The sequence below is a fragment of the Carcharodon carcharias genome, chromosome 1 (genome assembly GCF_017639515.1).
Source record: "Carcharodon carcharias isolate sCarCar2 chromosome 1, sCarCar2.pri, whole genome shotgun sequence".
NCBI classification, from domain to species: Eukaryota; Metazoa; Chordata; class Chondrichthyes; order Lamniformes; family Lamnidae; genus Carcharodon; species Carcharodon carcharias.
In genome coordinates, this window is record NC_054467.1 from 246953782 (window position 1) to 246974754 (window position 20973).

Here is a 20973-nt window from a genome sequence, read left to right on the forward strand (position 1 = left end):
AGTTTTACACCGATTTGAAAAAAATAATACTTCAAATCGTGGATGCAACTCACTATTTGGACAGAAAAATAACACACACTCCTTCACGGTTAAACAAAAGAATACAAATTCTTTAACCCCGGAAGCTTAAAATATAAATTTTACAACTAATATTTTTTCAGGGTTGAATATTTTCCACGAGGGTTAAATCGCTGCTGTTTTAAATTGCGATCCACCCGCTTGACTTGCAGCTGCCTAATTTGTACAGTAGAAGTACACGTGGTTTACCTATTTTGGAAGAAGCGCTTTAATAGTGCATTTCCTCTCGCCCTCTTACTAACATGGCAATTTTTTTTGGTGTTGTTTTGCTTGTGTATGTGTTTTTTTTTTGGGGGGGGGGGGAAGCAATGGAGTAGGCGGAGGTCAGGACCCCTCTGGGCGTTTCTTGGACTCCGCTTGCTGGATCAGTTTCACTTCTCTGGAGCTCGATTTAAAAAGCAGCGCAGGGGAGAGGGTGAGAGACTGATGGTGCTGAAGTGTTTCTTTAACACACGGGAGTCCACACACCCATAGCCAGCCGCTATGGATCCCGCGCGGGTTTTTCATCTGCAACCGTGTGGTAAGCAGGATCATTTTACAAACATAATAATAATTATTAATTATAATAATAATAATAAAAGGGAAATAAGTAAATTCACGTGGTTGCAGACAAGGTAATTTCTGCGGGGGCAAAGGATAGGCAATTGGGTTAGTTTAAGATCAGCAAGGGGATGGGGTTAGAGACGTAAGGAAGCTGAGGCGTTTACCATTGATAAGCCTTAAAGACTCGGTCTTGATGCGATGGATCACGAGTTTAGGGAAAATAAGCAGGGAAATATATACTCTTCAAGTGGTTGTGGGATTTTCAAACGTGCTTCTGCAGATTGGGGGTATTTCCCTAGTCCACCTTTTTTTAAAAAATTGCAATTCTGCTTTGCCAACAGGCTGTGAGATGGAAAGTGTTTGTATAAAACATATATTGTTGCACAGTGGGCCGGTACATTAATTATAGGGAGGGAGGGGGAAGACAGCTCTCTGAATTGAAGCTTTTTGTGTAAAAAAAAAATCTGAACGTTCTTGGGACTTTTTTTTTAGAAAAAGAGAGAGTTTTCAGTGTAACAGCCACTCTTGCTTCAGAGAGGCACGGTTTTCTCACCGGTATACAGCCTGGACAAACCTGTCTCCTCTTTTTGTGTGTGGCAATATAGCTGGGATGGAGTCCTTCCGGGATAACTGGCAGCCGTGATGGTGCAAGGCACCTCTTCTCGAAGGCTGACTGGGGACGTGTGCGGTCTTTTTTTTTGTTTAAAAAAAAAGATTAACGACGGCATTGATGTTTCTATTTGTCCAAATAAGCCAGAGGTTATAAATAGGCGGTTTCCAATAAACCCATCAGGGGAAATAAAGGCTAAGTACTACGGGTGCTGGAAAGCTGAAATGATGGGGAGTTCAGGAGAATCCTCTTGTCCAGGAGTGGTGATAATGTAAAACTTGCTACCATATTCCGGTAGTTGGGGGGGGGTGGGGGGTGGTCTCCATAAACACTCGAGGGAGGAAGGGCATTTGTTGTCATTCCAGCATTCATTACCCATCCCTAATTGCCCTTGAGAAGCTGGTGGTGAGTCACCTTGAACCTCTGCAGCCCATGTGGTGTAGGTGCACCTCACGGTGCGGTGAGGGAGGGAGTTCCAGGATTTTGACCCAGCCACAGTGCAGGAGCATCAAAATATGCAAGAAAGAGCTGATAGTACCAGTGGAGTCGGAAACCAGAAACAAAAACAAAAACAGAAAATGCTGGAACTGCGCAGCAGGTCTAACAGCATCTGGAGAGAGAAAATGGACTCATCGGAACTCGAAACATTAACTCGTTTATCCCTCTGTCATCTCCACAGATTCTGTTAGACTTGCTGAGTTGTTCCAGCATTTTCTGTTTTTGTTTCGGATTTTCCAGCATCTGCAGTATTTTTGATTTTATACTGGTGTGAACCAGCTGGGTTTGAATAGGCCTGGTTCTGTGCTGTGCATTCTGTGTAAAAAGTAAATAATTTGACAAACATTGTTTCTAAAGGAACATAACAGAACATTTCAAAATGCAATGATATTCAAATTTTCTCCATAGGAACATAGAAAATAGGAGCAGGAGTAGGCCATTCGGCCCTTCGAGCCTGCTCCACCATTCAATATGATCATGGCTGATCCTCTATCTCAACACTGTACTCGTGCGCTCTCCCCATACCCCTTGATATTTTTAGAGATCAGAAATCTATGTATTTCCTCAAATATATTCAGTGGCTTGGCCTCCACAGCCTTCTGTGGTAGAGAATTCCAGAGGTTCACCACCTTCTGAGTGAAGAAGTTTCCCCTCATCTCAGTCCTAAATGGTTTACCCTGAGATTGTGACACCTTGTTCTAGTGGCCCCCCTCCACCCCACCCAGAGGAAACATCATCCCTGCATCCAGTCTGTTCCATCCCTGTCAGAATTTTATACGTTTCAAGGAGATCCCCTCTCATTCTTCTAAGCTCCAGTGAATACAGGCCTAATTGGCCCAATCTCTCCTCATACGACAATCCTGCCATCACTGGGTTTTGAAGTCCATTCTTTGGGGCATGAGGGAGCAAACTGATGGGAAGTGAATGGGTGTGTTATAGAGAATGAGCATTGCTGTGGTTTCAGCAGCAATTGCATGCTGCTCAATTGAAAAAGCTTTTAGAAATGTGAAGGTAGGAGAAGTTTGCTCTGCAAGTTCCCTTGATACTTCAGTTTGCAGAGTGTTGTTCAAGAGTTTGCCCCCCCCCCCCCCCCGTCCGTGCTGAGTTAGTGCAGCTGGCTGGAGCAGCGGTGAGGGTGCTGGTGTTGGCCTCAGTGCTCCTTTTTGAAGGTGAGAGAGAGAGATATCAGCTAGGGATCCTTCTCCTATTATGGCCCCATTGAAAGAGAGTGGGAGGAAATAGACTAGACTTGCCTCAATTATAACATCTCTTTCACGTATGCGCGCGAACACACACACACACACACACACACACACACACACAGTCTGTCAGTGCTCACCATTGGATTCACGTCTGAAGGGTAGTCATCTGGGCGAGGCACAAGAGAGTGCGTGGTAGATGTGGAATTGCTCCCCAGCATAAGTCAGTGCCTTCAGGAGAAATACCTGCATTTCTTTAGCACCTTTCATAGCCTCGGGGTGCCCCAAAGTGCTTTACAGCCGATGAGCAAAGCCACTTGCAGTGTTGGAAACCCTGTGTCCAATTTGCATTCAGTAATGCTCCACAAACAGATGGCAATGAGATAATGATCTGATCTTTTTACTGAAGTCAGTTGAGGAGTAAATACTCATGTCAAGGAGAAATCCCCTGCACTTCTTTGAAACAGTGTCATGCGATCTTTCAAATCCACCTGAGACCTTGATTTAATATCTTGTCTGAAAGAATCTTTTAAAGTGCAGCACCCACCCAGCAATGCACTGGGGTGACTGTCAGCCTTGCCTTAATTTCTGTGGTAGTCTGGACAGGTTTGCCTTTTAGACTGGGGGAAGAGAACATCAAGACAATCCCTTGCTGGCTGTTGTGTCTACCTGTCCAGTATTTATAACCAGGCACCAAGAATTTTCAGAATGATTTGCTTAGTCTCATGTGGTTTGCTCACTGGCAAAACATTAAGTTCACTCCCTGGTACATCCATAGTGAGCAAAACGGAAAAAAAAAATACTTGTCTCGTTCTGGCTGTTTGCTGCACTTGCAGCAATGGAACAATATTAATCATGGTAAAGCAACGATTGCAGCACTTGCAGATATGCCAGGCTTGACCAAAAGTGGTGGTGTGCAATCAACAAGGGGAGGGATTGTGATCGGTGGAAGATTTAGTAGAATCCTACACTACAGGAGGCCATTCAACCCAATCGTGCCTGTAACTGCTCTTTAAAATTGTTATCCAATTCATCCCACTTGCTCTGCATGTACCTCCTTTTCAAGTATTTATCCAATTTGCTTTTGAAAGTTGCGATTGATTGATTGTTTCCACCAGCTTTTTAAGTAGTGAATTCCAGATCATCATCATTTACGACGTTTTACTTAAATCCCCTTTTTTTTGGTCGCAATCATGTTTAAATCCTCTGCGAGCTGACCCCTCCTGTAAGTTTTTCCCTATTTACTCTATCAAAACCCCTCATAATTTTGAACACTTGGCTTGGCTATTGAAGCCCCTCCATAAAAATAATTCCTTGCTGCCTTTATCTCATAGAATGAAAAATAAGTTCTGTGGACGTTTTCCTACAATCCGAATTATCTGACATTCAATGGCATTTCCATTGCTGAATTCCCTACTATCAACATCCAGGGGGTTACCACTGACCAGAACCTCAATTGGACCAGCCATATAAATACTGTGGCTACAAGACCTGGTCAGAGGCAGGGAATCCTGTGGTGAGTAACCCATCTCCTGACTCCCCAAAGCCTGTCCACAATCTACAAGGCACAAGTCAGGAGTGTGATGGAATACTCAGTGGAGAGGCGATGGCGCAGTGGTATTGTCGCTGGACTAGTAATCCAGACACCCGGGGTAATGCTCTGGGGACTCGGGTTCAAATCTGCCACAGCAGATGGTGGAATTTGAGTTCAATAGAAATCTGGACTTAAAATTCTAATGATGACCATGAAAGCATTGTTGATTGTTTTAAAAACCACGAATGTCCTTTAGGGAAAGAAATCTGCTGTCTTTACCTGGTCTGGCCTACATGTGACTCCAGACCTCCTCTTAATGTCTTCTGAAATGGCCTAGCAAGCCACTCTGTTGTATCAAACTGCTACAAAGTCACAAAAAAAGGAATGAAACCGGACAGGGCCACCCAACATCAACCTAGGCATCAGAAACAACAACGGCAATCTCAGCACTGTTGGCCCTGCAAAGTCCTCCTTACAAACACCTGGGGGCTAGTGCCAAAATTGGGAGAACTGTCCCACTGACTAATCAAGCAAAATCCTGACACAGTCAACCTCACAGAATCGTACCTTACAGACACCACCATCACCATCCCTGGGTATGTCCTGTCCCACTAGCAGGATAGACCCAGCAGGGGTGGCAGTACAGTGGTATACAGGGAGTTGCCCTGGGAGTCCTCAACATCGACTCCGGACCCCATGAAGTCTCATGACATCAGGTCAAACATAGGCAAAGAAACCTCCTGCTGATTACCACGTACCTCCCTCCCTCAGCTGATGAGTCAGTGCTCCTCCATGTTGAACACCACTTGGAGGAAGCACTGAGGGTGGCGAGGGCACAGAATGTACTCTGGGTGGATAATGTCCATCACCATGACTGACCGAGCTGGCTGAGTCCGAAAGGACATAGCTGCTATACTGGGTCTGCGGCAGGTGGTGAGGGAACGATCAAGAGGGAAAAACATACTTGACCTCATCCTCACCAACTTGCCTGCATCTGTCCATGACAATATCGGTAGGAGTGACCACTGCACAATCCTTGTGGAGATGGAGCCCCAGCTTCACCTTGAGGATACCCCCCCGTCGTGTTTTGTGGCACCACCACCGTGATAAATGGGATAGATTTCGAACAGATCTAGCAACTCGACTGGGCATCCATGAGGTGCTGTAGGCACTCGAACACATTCTGTAACCTCATGGCCCAGCATATCCCCCACTCTACCATTACCATCAAGCCAGGAAATCAACCCTGGTTCAATGAAAAGTGCAGGAGGGCATGCCAGGAGCAGCACCAAGCATACCTAAAAATGAGGTGTCAACCGGTGAAGCTATAAAGCAGGACTACTTGTGTGTCAAACAGCATAAGCAGCAAGTGATAGAAAGGGCTAAGTGTCCCACAACCAACAGATCAGATCTAAGCTCTGCAATCCTGCCACATGCAGTTGTGAATGACGGTTGACAATTAAACAACTCACTGGAGGAGGAGGCTCCACAAATATCCCCCTCCTCAATGATGGAGGAGCCCAGCACATCAGTGCAAAAAATAAGGCTGAAGCATTTGCTACAATCTTCAGTCAGAAGTGCCATCAGAATGATCCACCTTGGCCTCTGGATGTCCCCAGCATCACAGGTGCCAGTCTTCAGCTAATTCGATTCACTCCACGTGATATCACAAAACAGTGAAAGCTCTGGATACTGCAAAGGCTATGGGCCCTGACAATAGTCCAGCAATAGTACTGAAGGCTTGTGCTCCAGAACTTGCTGCACCCCTAGCCAAGCTGTTCCAATACAGCTACAACACTGGCATCTACCCAGCTATGTGGAAAATTGCCCAGGTATGTCCTGTGCACACAAAGCAGGACAAATCCAACCTGGCCAATTACTGCCCCATCAGTCAACTCTCAATCATTAGTAAAGTAATGGAAGGGGTCACTGGTGCTATCAAGTGGCTCCTGCTTAGCAATAACTTGCTCATTGATGCCTAGTTTGGGTTCCACAAGGGCCACTTGGTTCCTGACCTCATCACAGCCTTGGTTCAAACATGGACAAAAGTGCTGACCTCCCGAGGTGAGGTGAGAGTGACTGCCCTTGACATCAAGGCTGCATTTGACAGCGTGGCATCAGGGAGCCCTAGCAAAACTGGAGTTGATGGGAATCATAGGGAAAACTCTCCACTGGTTGGAGTCATACCTAGCAGAAAGGACGATGGTTGTGGTTGTTGGAGGTTAGTCATCTCAGCTTCAGGGCATAACTGCAAGAGTTCCTAAGAGTAGTGTCCTCGGCCCAATCACCTTTAGCTGCTTCAGCAATGATCTTCCTTCCATCAGTGTCAGAAGTAGGGATGTTTGCTGATTGTGCAGTCATCAGAGAACCATGTTCAGCACCATTTGTGTCTCCTCAGATACTGAAGCAGTTTATGTCCAAATGCAGCAATATCCAGGCTTGAGCTGACAAGTGGCTAGTAACATTGCCTGACACTTGTGTGGTGCAATGATCATCTCCAGCAAGAGAGAATCCAACCATTGCCCCTTGATGTTCAATGGCATTACCATCATTGAATCCCCCACTAACAACATCCTGGAGGGTTACCATTGATTAGAAACTGAACTGGACTGGCCATATGAAAAATACAATGGCTACAAGGACAGGTCAGATGTTAGGAATCATGTGACGAGTAACCCATCTTCTGACTCCCCAAATCCTGTCCACCATCTACACGGCGCAAGTCAGGACTGTGATGGAATACGCCCCACTTCGATGAGTGCAGCTCCCTCAATGCTGAAGAAACTTGACACCATCCAGGACAAAGCAGCCCGCTTGATTGGCACCACATCCACAATAATTCACTCCCTCCACCACCGATGCACAGTAGCAGCAGTGTGCACCATCTACAAGATGCACTGCAGGGATTCACCAAGGCTCCTTCGACAGCACCTTCCAAACCCACAACCACTACCATCTAGAAGGACAAGGACAGCAGGGAGATGCAAACACCACCTGGAAATTCCCCTTCAAGCCACTCACCATCCTGACTTGGAAATATATCGCTGTTCCTTCACTGGGTCAAAATCCTAGAACTCCCTCCCTAACAGCACTGTGGATGTACCTACACCACATGGACTGCAGCAGTTCAAGAAGGCAGCTCACCAGCACCTTCTCAAGGGAAACTAGGGATGGACAATAAATGCTGCCCTAACCAGTGAAGCCCACATCCCGTGAACAATAATTTATTAAAAAAAAAGCACTGGGCCTGACTGGTCTGTGTGCGTATGTCCACGTTAAATTGTGGAAACATTACCCAGGCTATGGGGGATAAAAACAGGTGAATGGGATTCTTTGGATAGTCAAACTGAAGAACCAGCATGGGTATGGTGGGGTGAATGGGCTCCTTCTGTATCAATATTCTTGGGTTCATGGGAGAAGAATCTTGTTGATTACCTTAGGTTTCCTGTTGATCTTTTCCGGGAATCAGGGTGCTGAGCGAAGATTTAGGCTGAATGGCCTCTTTGTCCTTTTCTCGAGCTGGTGAATGTATCCTGATACCCAGTTTTTTTTTATTAAAAGCATTCATGGGATGTTGGTGTTACCAGCTAGGACATCCCTAATTGCCCTTGTTCCGACAGCATTTAAGAGTCACCCACATTGCTGTGGGTCTGGAGTCACATGTAGGCCAGGCCAGGTAAGGACAGCAGATTTCCTTCCCTAAAGGGCATCAGTAAACCTGATGGCTTTTTACAACAATCGACAATGGTCTCATGGTCGTCCTCAGCCTTTTAATTCGAATTTCGTCGTCTGCCTCGATGGGATTCGAACCTGGGTCCCCAGAGCGTTACCCTGGATCCCTGGAATGCGAGTGCAGTGACAATGACACTATGCCACCACCTCCCCCTATTATGTCACACATGGCCCTGTGATGACTGGGCTCAGTGTTTCATTGGTGTTAGAGCCCAGTTACATACCTACCCTAAATGTTTTTTTTTTAAAACTGCTGCTTACATTTATGTGCAGTACCACATCTATTTCTGTGTAAAAATATCGCTGGAGGTTTCAAAGATGAAGAGTTAGCCCTTTGTCCAAACTTTTGGCCAAGTTTTGTTCTTGGTCGCATCCTTTCCTCTGGATCAGAAGGCATCAAGTCCCACTGCAGAAACTTGAGCACATAACCTGGGCTGGCACTTCAGCGTAATGTTGAGAGGTTGGGGGTGGGGGGAGCGGTGGGGGGGGGGGGGGGGGGGGGGGGGGGTGCGGGGTGTGTGCACTGATGCGTATGTTGTATTTTGGATGATGCGTCAAACAGAGATCCTGTCTGCCTTCTCAGGTGGACATAACAATCACGTGGCATTATTTCAAAGAGCAGCAGCAGAGTTTTCCCTGGTGCCTTCACTAATATTTATCCCTGTCAATATTTATCAAAGTGACTGAAACAGATTATCTGATCATTGTCACATTTCAGTTTTTGGGAGTTTGCTGTGAGCTAATTGACTGCAGTATCTCCCTATGTTAGAACAGTGACCGTGCAAGTACTTTAGGCTGTAGGGGTACTTTGGGGATGTGAAAGGGGCTACACCAATGCAAGCTTTCCTCCGTTCCGGCTTTGGGAGGGGAGGAGTTGTGGATGATCTTGTATCTTAAAAACTCTTAACTTTGCTGAATCCTGAGGCAATCTACTTCTTTTAAACTTTGTGCTGGACTGTGGGTACTCGCTGCTCAAGTTGTTCCCTCGCGTATGGATGGGAGTCAGATTGTCAGCTTGTATTCCCAGTTATGCTGCTTTTCCATCGACACTTGAGGGAAAATTCGCTTGCACCTATTGTTTGGCCTTTTACCACAGCCTGGAATGAATGGGTCTGTTGACATTCTTGGCTGATTTTTGAACACTAGTTTAGCCTGTTTTTTGGGGCTGGGGGGTGGGGGTGGGGGGGGGGGGGGGGGGGGGGGGGGGGTGGGCTGCGGGGGGGTGGTGGTGGTGGTGGTGGAGGAGGAGGAGGAGGACCTTGAAGAGCAGATGGGCAGGTTTTATCTTTCTCTTTTTTCTTTGTTTCTCTCCACCATGTGATGGCATTGCTTCTTCAAGTCAGACTTGTTTGGTAGTCTAGCTGAAAACTGGTGCTTATTGATGGTGGAACCTTGCCCTTGAGCAATAGCCAATGGCAGCCTGTGCTTTAAATGTGTTTATATGTTAAAAATATAAATCTAGTACCAGATTCCACCACAAATATTGCACCTCCACATACAGTGACACACAATTTGGTAATTATTATTTACTGCTGCTGTGTGAGAAATACTCAATCTCCCCACCCTGCCCTGTTCCCACACCTTTACTGAGCCCGAAAAAATTCTCTTCTGTTCTTCCTTTCAACGCCTTTGCCTTCCCTCCCCTTGCCCCCACTCTACTTGCTGGGGCTACTGCTGAAGGATTAGATGGTCTGTATCGCTTCCTTGCAATTTCCCCCTCCACCCCTCCCTATCATATGTCATACCAAGGAGCTTGGTGCTCGTACAATGCACAGTAAGTGGGTGAGCCCTTGATTTTTTAAAATATATTGTGTGGTTTTTGTGGTGTGGTTGTTTCTTAACCTTTCACAATGAAACAAATAGCCTTTGTCTCTGATGCCAACTCTTCATGAGCTGGTTTGGCTGCAGCATCAAGTCCGCAAAAGTTTTGCAGGCATAAGATAACGTTGGGATTTTTGTTTGTCGTGGTTGCCACAGGTGGGTGTAGTGTTTTTGTCATTGGGATATAGGTTCCTGTGCCTGATTTTAGACTGGCCTGATCTGCTCTGGCACAGTGGAGAGGTCCTGAAACTGCTCGGGGTTCATCTATGCCCCAATAATAGTATTGGCTGACTATCTTCCTTCCCTTAAGATAAAAGCAAAATACTGCTGATGCTGGAAATCTGAAACAAAAACAGAAAATGCTGGAAAAAAAACTCAGGCCTAGCAACATCTGTGAAGAGAAAAACAGGGGTAACACTTCTTCAGAACACAACTCTCCACAGATGCTGCTAGGCCTGCTGAGTTTTTCCAGCATTTTCTGGTTTGTTTTGTATCTTCCTTCCCTGTTAGACGGGTGGCTTATAGCGAGTGACACAAGAAGTGCGAAGCACGTTACTCTCTGAAAAGCCAAAGTGATTGGTGGGTTGGTTGGAAGCAGATTGTATGTTGACTGCGCTCCCTACCAATCAAAGCTGAAATGAATGCTGAAGTTGTGCAACGGGTTGATGAATTCTTGCTGTGATGGTTCAGGGCTTTGGTGAAACCACATTTGGAATACAGTGTGCAGCTTTGGTCTCCATTTTTAAGGAAGGATATATTTGCATTGGAGGCAATACAGCAAAGGTTCCAGTGAAGCCCAATGCAAACTGGGGAGGATCAGCACCACCTCCTCTTCCGAGTTAGGCACTTTACAGCCTTCTGGACTTAACATTGAGTTCAACAACTTCAGACCATGAACACACTCTCCTCCATCCTCACCCCCTTTTTCTAATCCCCTTTTTTCCTACATTCATTTTTATTTTTTATCCATTTCAATTTTTATTAATTTATCCATGGTTTTACCCCCTCTTTTTTTTATCCCTGCTTCTATCCCACGTTCTATCTTTTTTTTCCACCACCGCTACCCCCCACCACCCCATCCCTTACCCTACAGGGTTATCTGTTACTTGTTCCATGTTGATCTTTCACACAATGCTACACTTGTTCTGCTATTATCACGTTCTGCTTTCTTACCTTTATGCCACTATCAACACCATTTTTTTTAGCACTAACCACTACCATTAACACTCCCTTTGTCCTGTAGTTTGTGACATCTTTGTCAATCCCTCCTTTCTCCCCACCTATCACCGACCTTTTATCCAGCTCCACCTACCCCAATCCCTTTAACAGTATAAATTTAATCCATTTCCACTTCTCTTCAACTCCAAAGAAGGGTTTTCATTAACTCTGTTTCTCTCTCCACAGATGCTGCTAGACCTGCGGAGTTTTTCCAGCATTTTCTGTTTTTGTTTCAGATTTCCAGCATCTCCAGTGTTTTGCTTTTATATTTATATTCACTAGATTTGTACCTGGGATGAGAGAGTTGTCCTCTGATAGACTATTTGAACTGGGCTTATATTCTCTGGAGTTTAGAAGAATGAGAGGTGACCTCATTGAAACGTACAAGATTCTAAAGGGGCTTGACAGGGTAGACACTGAGAGATTGTTTCCGCTGGTTGGCGAGTCTAATACACGGCACAGTTTTTGGAGTAAGGGGCCAATCATTTAGAACTGAGGTGCGGAGGAATTATTTCACTCGAAGCTTTGTGAATTTTTGGAATTCTCTACCGCAGTGGGTTATAGAAGCTCCATTTTTGAATACATTTAAGGCTGGGATAGACTGGGATAGACAGATTTTTGGTGTCTCGGGGAAAATCAAGGGTTACAGGAGTGGGCAGGCAAATGGAGCAGAAGGACAGCCGTGATCATATTGAATGATGGAGCAGGCTGGGTGGGCCGTGTGATCTACTCCTTCTATTTCTTGTGTTTGTGTGACCACTTATAATAATATCAAATATCTTAATGTGATAAGGTGCCTTGGTAATTGATATACTGCAGTTGAGAATATATTGAATCTATTGGCCAGTTTTTTTGAGCTAATATTTTCTTTGTGTAAAGTAATGCTAAGTCATGCCTTGGCAATTGTGTAAACTGTGTTCGGGAATGATGCTGCGATGAGTTCATTCTACTTGAGAATGTCCAGCACTTTGCCAATTCTGTGAGATATTTACATCCTGGGGGTTACCATTGACCAGAAACTGAACTGGACTAGCCATATAAATATTGTGGCTACAAGAGCAGGTCAAAGGCTCGGAATCATGTGGCAAGTAGCTCACCTCCTGACTCTCCAAAGCCTGTCCACCATTTACAAGGCATAAGTTAGGAGTGTGATGGAATACTTCCCAATTGCGTGGATGAGTGCGGCTCCAACAACATTCAAGCTTGACACCATCCAGGAGAATGCAGCCAGCTTGATTGGCACCACATCCAGCACCTTCAACGGTCACTCCCTCCACCACTGATGCACCGTGATGACAGTGTGTGCCATGTACAAGATGCTCTACAGCAACCCATGAAGGCTCCTTTAACAGCACCTTCCAAACCCATGACCTCTACCACCTAGAAGGACAAAGATAGATGGGAACACCACCGCCTGGAAGTTCCCCTCCAAATGGCACACCATCCTGACTTGGAAATATATCGCTGTTCCTTCCCTGTCGCTGGATCAAAATCCTGGAATTCCCTTCCTAACAGCACTGTGGGTGTGCCTACACCACATGGACTGCAGCGGTTCAAGAAGGTGGCTCACCACCACCTTCTCAAGGGTAATTAGGGATGGGCCATAAATACTGGCTTTGCCAGTGACACCCCCATCCTGTGATTGAATAAATAATAAATAAGATGCTGACACAAAACGGGATCTACTCCTTAACTCTTCATACCTTTTTACCATGTCATTTTCCGGCTGCCAGTTTTGGACCTGCCTCGTGATGAATGATGTCAGTCACCTAACATTATATCATGATGTCTCCTTGTCCCCTGTTTGTTGCCAACCCTCGAGTGTCAGCACCTCCAATCCCTGTTATGGAAACCCTGCCAATACTGCAGGGCACTATCCAAGATTGTTTATACAGATACTCTCTTGTGCTTGCTGCTGGAGGCATAATATTGCAGAGTAGTTAAACATTAGAGAAGCAATTGGCCCCATCTTCATTCATCCATAAAGAACCTTGACTTCAATTCACTTTTCCCATTTTAGCATCTAAAATGATTGAAGAGTTTATCCTTCCACAATTCTTCAGCCTATTCCATTCTTCGAAAAGAAATTCCTGCTCTCGCCCATCCTAAATTTTCCATTTACTAGTTTAGACCTGTGTCATCCTCTTGCAATTAACATGACCCTCTGGATCTACCCTCTTCCCATTGCTTGAATTCTCTTCAATACTTCTACTCAGATCTTGAGCACTCATCTCTAGGTGAAAAAGCTCAAGAGTTTCCAGAGTATGTTTTCTGAATGTTGAAAGTAGGGATCAGCCTGGAGGACATTTTAGATGTCCACTATTCCTGGAGCTTCAAAGAACTGGGGTGTATTACTCAAGTTGCTTAAGGCCCTAAGATCTAAAATTGCCTGTCTGTGTGTGTGTATCTGTGTCCCTCTCCTCCTTTTGAAGATATTCTTTTAAAAACTGCTACTTTAACAAGCTTTTGTTGATTTTTTTTTAATGCTCCCGTGAACCGCCCTGGGATATTTTTGTTCTGTTAAAGGTGCTGTATAAATGCATGTTGTTGTGTGGTTTGATCAGGGCAGTTTTTCCAGGTAATTCTGTTTTTGTTTTGGATTTCCAGCCTTCGCAGTTTTTTGTTTTTATCTGTCAGTTTAATCTCAGTTTACACTGCCTTGTTTATTTATTTTTTGACTGCTGCTAAGCATTGGTTACTTGTGTCGTGTGCCACATCTCTTTGACCATTTCCACCCACTGTGTGTTATGTGTGTGTTTGTTCCTTTGTGTTCAGTACCTGTTTGTATTATATTTCAGCTGCTCATGTTGATCGTTTACGCTCGATACCAGTCCATTCATTGAGTCAATTGATTAAGATACCTGTCCTGTTAATGGGACCAAGCAACTACCTACCCCAACTTAATGATGGACCTTTCTTTCCAATTTTCTCTTCCCCTGTAATTCTACCAACTCTCTTCCCTTGCCTTGCCTCCCCTCCCCTCCTCATTTACCCAATTACCTACAAGAACACCCCTTTTCCATTTGTTCACCGCTTTAACCTGGATAAGTAAGAGGGAGGGCTAGGAACTAAAGAGAATCAGGTGTACTCCCTAAAAAATCATTTTCTTAACTTGAGACTGGGAACATTGTGCATCCTAATCTCATTGTCCCTGTTACGCTGAAGCAGCCTGTTAATGGTGGCACTGATCAAGAGCTCTCTCGCAGCCTGGGCACCTTAAAATAAATTGCTAGTGAAAGCTCTTTATATTTAGAGGTGTTTGGCTGATTTCCAGTGTGGGGATCCCTTGTGTGCCCAGAGAAAGCTTTTCCTGCGATTGAATTTAAACTTGTGTTCGTTTAGTATGTGAATATTTCTGTGGAACATTGATGTGGCCATGTGCGAGGTATTTTATTTATTTGAGAGCCCGCTTGTTCTGATCTCCTCTGTTGTACTCCTGCCACTGTTGGGGAGAGGCTTGCTAAATGCTTGGCAATGACTTTGCTTGGGGGCAGCCAGTGGCAGGAGCAAGCTTCAGTACAAAACGAAGAAATGGCTTAATTATTAATGTCCCTCAAGTTGGAGAGCCATCCTGATTTATGATCCTTTTTTAGAAAAACTTTCTGAAGGTGCAAAATTATAATTTTAATCTGCGCAGGTGGGGAAAATATAGATATTTTGGGGTAAAAAATGCATTGAACTTTTTCAATTGTTTTGAGTTATAAACGCATGGGAGTTGGAAGTCCTGTTTCATGTTTTGAAACTTGTTTTTCTGTTTATTATTCAATTTTCTGCCTTGCATGTCATAGCGATAAGACTTTCTTGTTTTAGAATTATTTTGTCTCTGCCTCATGCCCACTCTCTCCATTGTTTGCTTCAGATTTGCACTGTCTCTTTCCTTTGTCCCTTCTCCTTGCCCCCTCCCACTGCCCAATTCCTCTATGTTGGGTTAAGAGTTAAGATATCAGCGAGATATGAGGCCGTGTGTTTATGAAATCCATCCCCTGTCTGCCAACAAAGCACAAATGTCTTGTTAATCACTGAGAGTTGAAAAGAATATTGAAATATTTGAGGTGCAGTGAAGTAAATCTAGTATGAAGTTGGTGGGCGTTTTCCCCCTTTATTGATCAAGATCCATATTCCTTTGTATTTGTGTAAAAAAAAAACTGTTAACAGATGAGTATTGAGGATTTTTGCATCTAGGAGGTGACCATGATTAGTAACTATATTGACTACCTTGAGGCCTGGACTCTACTGTTGCAAGGTGCTGCCTAAGGAGCCATGATGAATTCCTGCAGTACACCTTATAGATGGTACACACTGCTGCTACTGTGCGTCAGTGATGGAGGGAGTGAATGTTTGTGGATGTGATGCTAATCAAGTGGGCTGCTTTGTCCTGGACGGTGTCAAGCTTCTTGAATGTTGTGGGAGTGGCGCTCATTCAGGCAAGTGGAGAATATTCCATCACACTCCTGACTTGTGCCTTGTAGTTGGTAGACAGGCTTTGGGAATCAGGAGGTGAGTTGCTTGTCGCAGGATTCCTAACCTCTGACCTCCTCTCATTGCCACAGTATTTATATGGCTAGTCCAATTCAGTTTCTGGACAATGGTAACTCCCAGGATGTTGATAATAGGGGAATCAGAAATGACAATGCCATTGAATGTCAAGGGGCAATGATTAGATTCTCTCTTGTTGGAGATGGTCATTGCCTGACACTTGTGTGGCGCGGATGTTACTTGCTAGTTGTCAGCCCAAGCCTGGATATTGTCCAGATCATGCTTCATTTGGACATAGACTGCTTCATTATCTGAGGAGTCGCGAAAGATGCTGAACAATATGCAATCATCAGTGAACATCCCCACTTCTGACCTTTTGATGGAAGGATGGTCATTAAAGCAGCTGAAGATGGGCTGGACTGAGGACACTACCATGAGGAACTCCTGCAGTGATGTCCTGGAACTGAGATGACTGACCCCCAACAGGCACAACTATCTTATTTTGTGCTAGGTATGACTCCAACCAGTGGAGAGTTATCTCCTTTCCCTGATCCTGATTGACTCCAGTTTTGCTAGGGCTTCTTGATGCCACACTTGGTCAAATGCTGACTTGATGTCAAGGGCAGACACTCTCACCTCACCTCGGGAGTTCAGCTCTTTTGTCCATGTTTAAACCAAGGCTATAATGAGGTCAGGAGCTGAGTGGCCGTGGTGGAACCCAAACTGGGCGCCAGTGATCTTGCTAAGCAAGAGCCGCTTGATAGCACTGTTGATGACCCATTCCATTACTTTACTGTTTGTATGAGAGTAGACTGATGGGGTGGTAATTGGCCAGGTTAGGATTTGTCCTGCTTTTTCTGTACAGGACATAGGCAATTTTCCAAATTGTTGGGTAATTGCCAGTGTTGTAACTGTACTGGAACAGCTTGGCTAGGGGCGCAGCAAGTTCTGGATCACAAGTCTTCAATACTATTGCTAGGCTATTGTCAGGGCCCATAGCCTTTGCAGTATTTAGTGCCTTCAGCCATTTATTGATATCACATGAAGGGAATTGAATTGGCTGAAGACTGGCACCTGTGATGCTGGGTATCTCCGGAGGAGGCTGAGATGGATTGTCCACTCGGCACTTCTGGCTGAAGATTGAATCAAATTCTTCAGCTTTACCTTTCATGATGTGCTGGGCTTCCCCATCATTGAGGATGGGAATATTTGGAGCTGCCTCCTCTAGTGAGTAGTTTAATTGTCCACCACCCTTCATGACAGGACTGCAGAGCTTAGATCTGATCCGTTGGCTGTGGGCTTACTTAGCTTTGTCTATCACTTGCTGCTTTCACTCTTTGACATGCAAGTAGTCCTGTGTTATGGCTTCATTGGGTTGACACCTCATTTTTAGGTATGTCTGATGCTGCTCCTGTCATGCCCTCCTGCACTCTTCTTTGAACTAGGGATGATCCCCTGTCTTGATGATAATGGTAGAGTGGGGGATATGTGGGGCCATGAGGTTACAGATTGTGTTCGAGTACAATTCTGCTGCTGATGTTGGCCCACAGCATCTGATGTCAGCCCACAGTAACTCAGTCTTGAGTTACTGGATCTGTTTGAAATCTATTCCATTTAGCACTGGGATAGCTCCACACAGCACAATGTGCAGTGGTGATTCCTACTGATACTTTCACGGACAGATGCATTTGCAGCAGGCAGGTTGGTGAGGATGAGGTCAAGTATGTTTTTCTCTCTTGGTTCCCTCACCACCTACCGCAGACCCAGTCTAGCAACTTTAGGAGTCGGCCAGCTCGGTCACTAGTTGTGCTACTGAGCCACTGCTGGTGATGGACATTGAAGTCCTCCACCCAGGATACATTCTGCACCCTTGCCACCCTTCATGACTCCTCCAAGTGGTGTTCAACATGGAGGAGCACTGATTCACATAGTGTGTACCGTAAAACACTGAATAAAACACTGAAGATTTAATCATGTTATAAATGATAGGTGGGTAAGTTTGACCTATCTTGCTATAGAAACCTATGGTAACCCATCACAGGGTTCTAACTACCCCTTGAATAATGCCAGACTGTTCCCTTAACCTGCCCAGAGATTAATGAGACTTTTCATGATCAAGTGGTTCATGATACAAATTCTGAATTTAGCAACAAACTGAACTTAGCTCCCTTTTTCCTGCAGTCTTTCTTTAACTTGAGATATTAAGGCATTAATCGGGTACCAAAGATCTAAAGCAAAATACTGCGGATGCTGGAAATCCAGAACAAAAATACCTGGAAAAACTCAGCAGGTCTGACAGCATCTGCGGAGAGGGATACAGTTGACGTTTCGAGTCCGTATGACCCTTCATCAGAACTAAGACATTTAGAAATGAGATAAAGTATAAGTTGGTAGCAGTGGGTGGGACATCTTTGGCAGATTCTTCTTGGCCTCCACCTATCACTGGCCCCCTATCGAGCTCTCCTGTCCCACCCACTTCTACCAGTTTATATTTCATCTCATTTCTATATGTCTTAGTTCTGCTGAAGGGCCATACGGATTTGAAACGTCAACTGCTATAAAGATCTCGCTAATCTTTTTAAAAAAAAACTTAGTATGTCTTCGTAACTTGTTTTTCATACATCTAAGGCTGCTGACTGTACAATCTCTGAACATTTCTCTTATGTATTGGCGTTTCAATATGTTGACCTGGATTTTGCAGTCATTAGTGAAGTGATGTCACTTTTCACTGATCCTGCAAGCTGTGTGACGTGGACGTTCACCTTTCCTGATGTTAATTTCATTCTGTTGTCAACTGTAAGGAATCTCTGGTGTCTAGCAACAGCGATGTCATCAAACAAGCTAAGCACCCAATCACATTCAACTCTCACAGACAGAAAACCAGGAAGTAATGAGCAGATGTTATCACTCACTGTTTTTAGTTTTGCAGAAAGCAAAATAAAGTTTGCTACATTCACATGGGCTGAAACTTCATTAACTTTAAAAATAATTGTATCTATGGAATGCAGAAGTTTGATATTCCACAAATACAAGAACCATAGAGGTGGTCAGTAGTAATTATGATGCAGCGTACCATTTAAAAATTCAGCTACACCTCATTCAAAAAGGCATAATGTTTTCAATACAAAAACAGAAATAGAAATACCTGGAAAAACTCAGCAGGTCTGGCAGCATCGGCGGAGAAGAGTACAGTTGACGTTTCGAGTCTTCATGACCCTTCAACAGAACTAAGTAAAAATAGGAAAGGGGTGAAATATAAGCTGGTTTAAGTTGGGGGGGCGGTTTGTTGGGACAAGCAGCCAGTGATAGGTGGAGATAACCAAAAGCTGTCACAGACAAAAGAGCAAAGAGGTGTTGAAGGTGGTGATATTATCTAAAGGAATGTGCTAATTAAGAGTATAAGACAGGACAGATAAGGTACAGATAGCTCTAGTGGGGGTGGGGGAATACTAAAAGGTAGAAATAAACAATGGTGGAAATACATTTAAAAATAATGGAAATAGGTAGGAAAAGAAAAAATCTATATAAATTATTGGAAAAAACAAAAAGGAGGGGGAAGGGGGTGGGGATGGAGGAGAGAGTTCAGGATCTAAAATTGTTGAACTCAATATTCAGTCCGGAAGGCTGTAAAGTGCCTAGTCGGAAGATGAGGTGCTGTAATGTTTTCAATTCTGTTTTACATTGAGACGAATAGCATTAAAAGTGTTTCACATCAATTCAGTGATTTCTAACTTATTTCCTGAGAGGTCTTGAACAGCACACCCTGTGGAGGAGCAGGGAATCACAGACAGCAACTTCTGGATTTCCATGCTGAACTGCTTATGGGTGGGCACTAGTAGTTTCTCAGTTTCATGAGGATAAATTCTGACAGTTTTGTCATCATTACAATTGCAAAATCTGGACTAATGACTTCACTCCCGGTTCACTAATGTCCTTCAGAGAAGGAAATCTGTCCCCCTTACCTAGTCTGGCCTGCATGCGACTCCAAACCCACAGCAATTTGGTTGATTCTTAAATGCCCTCTGAAATGGCCTAGCAAGCCACTCAGTTGTATTAAACCGCTACAAAGTCACAAAAAAGGAATGAAACCGGACGGACCACCTGCATCAACCTAGGCACTAGAAACGACAATGGCAATCTCAGCCCTATCAACCCTGCAGAGGCCTCTTTAATAACACCTGGGGGTTAGTGCCAAAATTGGGAGAGCTGTCTCAAAGGCCAGTCAAGCAACAGCTTTACAAAGTCATCCTCATGGAATTAGACCTTACGGATAATGTCCTAGACACCACCATCACCATCCCTGGGTATGTCCTGTCCCACTGGCCGGACAAGCCCAGCAGAGATGGTGGCACAGTGGTATACAGTCAGGAGGGAGTTGTCCTGGGAGTCCTCAACATTGACTCCGGACCCCATGAAGTCTCATGGCATCAGGTCAACCAAGGGCGAGGAAACATCCTGCTGATTTATCACGTATTGCCCTCCCTCAACTGATAAATTAGCACTCCTCCATGTTTAGGAACTTGGAGGGAGCACTGAGGGTGGCAGGAGGACAGAATGTACTCTGCGTGGGGGATCTCAATGTCCATCACCAAGAGTGGTTCTGTAGCGCCACCACTGAGTGAGCTGACCGAGTCCTAAAGGGCATAGCTGCCAGACTGGGTCTGCAGCAATGGTGAGTGAAGGAAAAAGAAAATTGACTTCACCCTCACCAACCTGCCTGCCGCAGATGCATCTATCCATGACAGTATCACTCGAGTGACCACTGCACAGTTGTTGTGGAGACAAAGTCCCACCTTCACATTGAGGATACCCCTCATCATGTTGTGTGGCACTATCACTGTGTTAAATGGGATATATTTTGAACAGATCTAGCAACTCAAGACTGGGCATCCATGAGGCGCTATGGGCCATCAGCAGCAGCAGCAGAATTATACTCAAACACAATCTGTAACCTCATGGCCCGGCATATCCCCCACTCTACCATTACCATCAAGCCAGGGAATCAACCCTGGTTCAATGAAGAGTGCAAGAGGGCATGTCAGGAGCAGCACCAGGCATCCCTAAAAATGAGGTGTCAACCTGGTGAAGTTATAACACAGGACTACTTGCATGCTAAACAGCATAAGCAGCAAGTGATAAACAGGGCTAAGCGATCCCTTAAACTGATCAGATCTAAGCTCTGCAGTCCTGCCACGTGCAGTCGTGAATGGTGATGGACAATTAAACAACTCACTAGAGGAGGAGGCTCCACATATATCCCATCT

The 20973-nt window shown here is 44.8% G+C and overlaps 1 protein-coding gene across 1 annotated transcript in view; it reads left to right on the plus strand.

Annotated features, from left to right (window-relative positions):
- Positions 1-445: 445 nt before the first annotated feature.
- Positions 446-20973, plus strand: part of slc4a11 (solute carrier family 4 member 11) — a 182940-nt gene continuing 162412 nt past the window's right edge. Inside the window, exon 1 of the mRNA XM_041200763.1 lies at positions 446-598. Within this exon, the coding sequence (XP_041056697.1) occupies positions 562-598 (37 nt within the window). The 5' untranslated portion in view covers positions 446-561. The remainder of the gene's footprint in view (positions 599-20973) is intronic.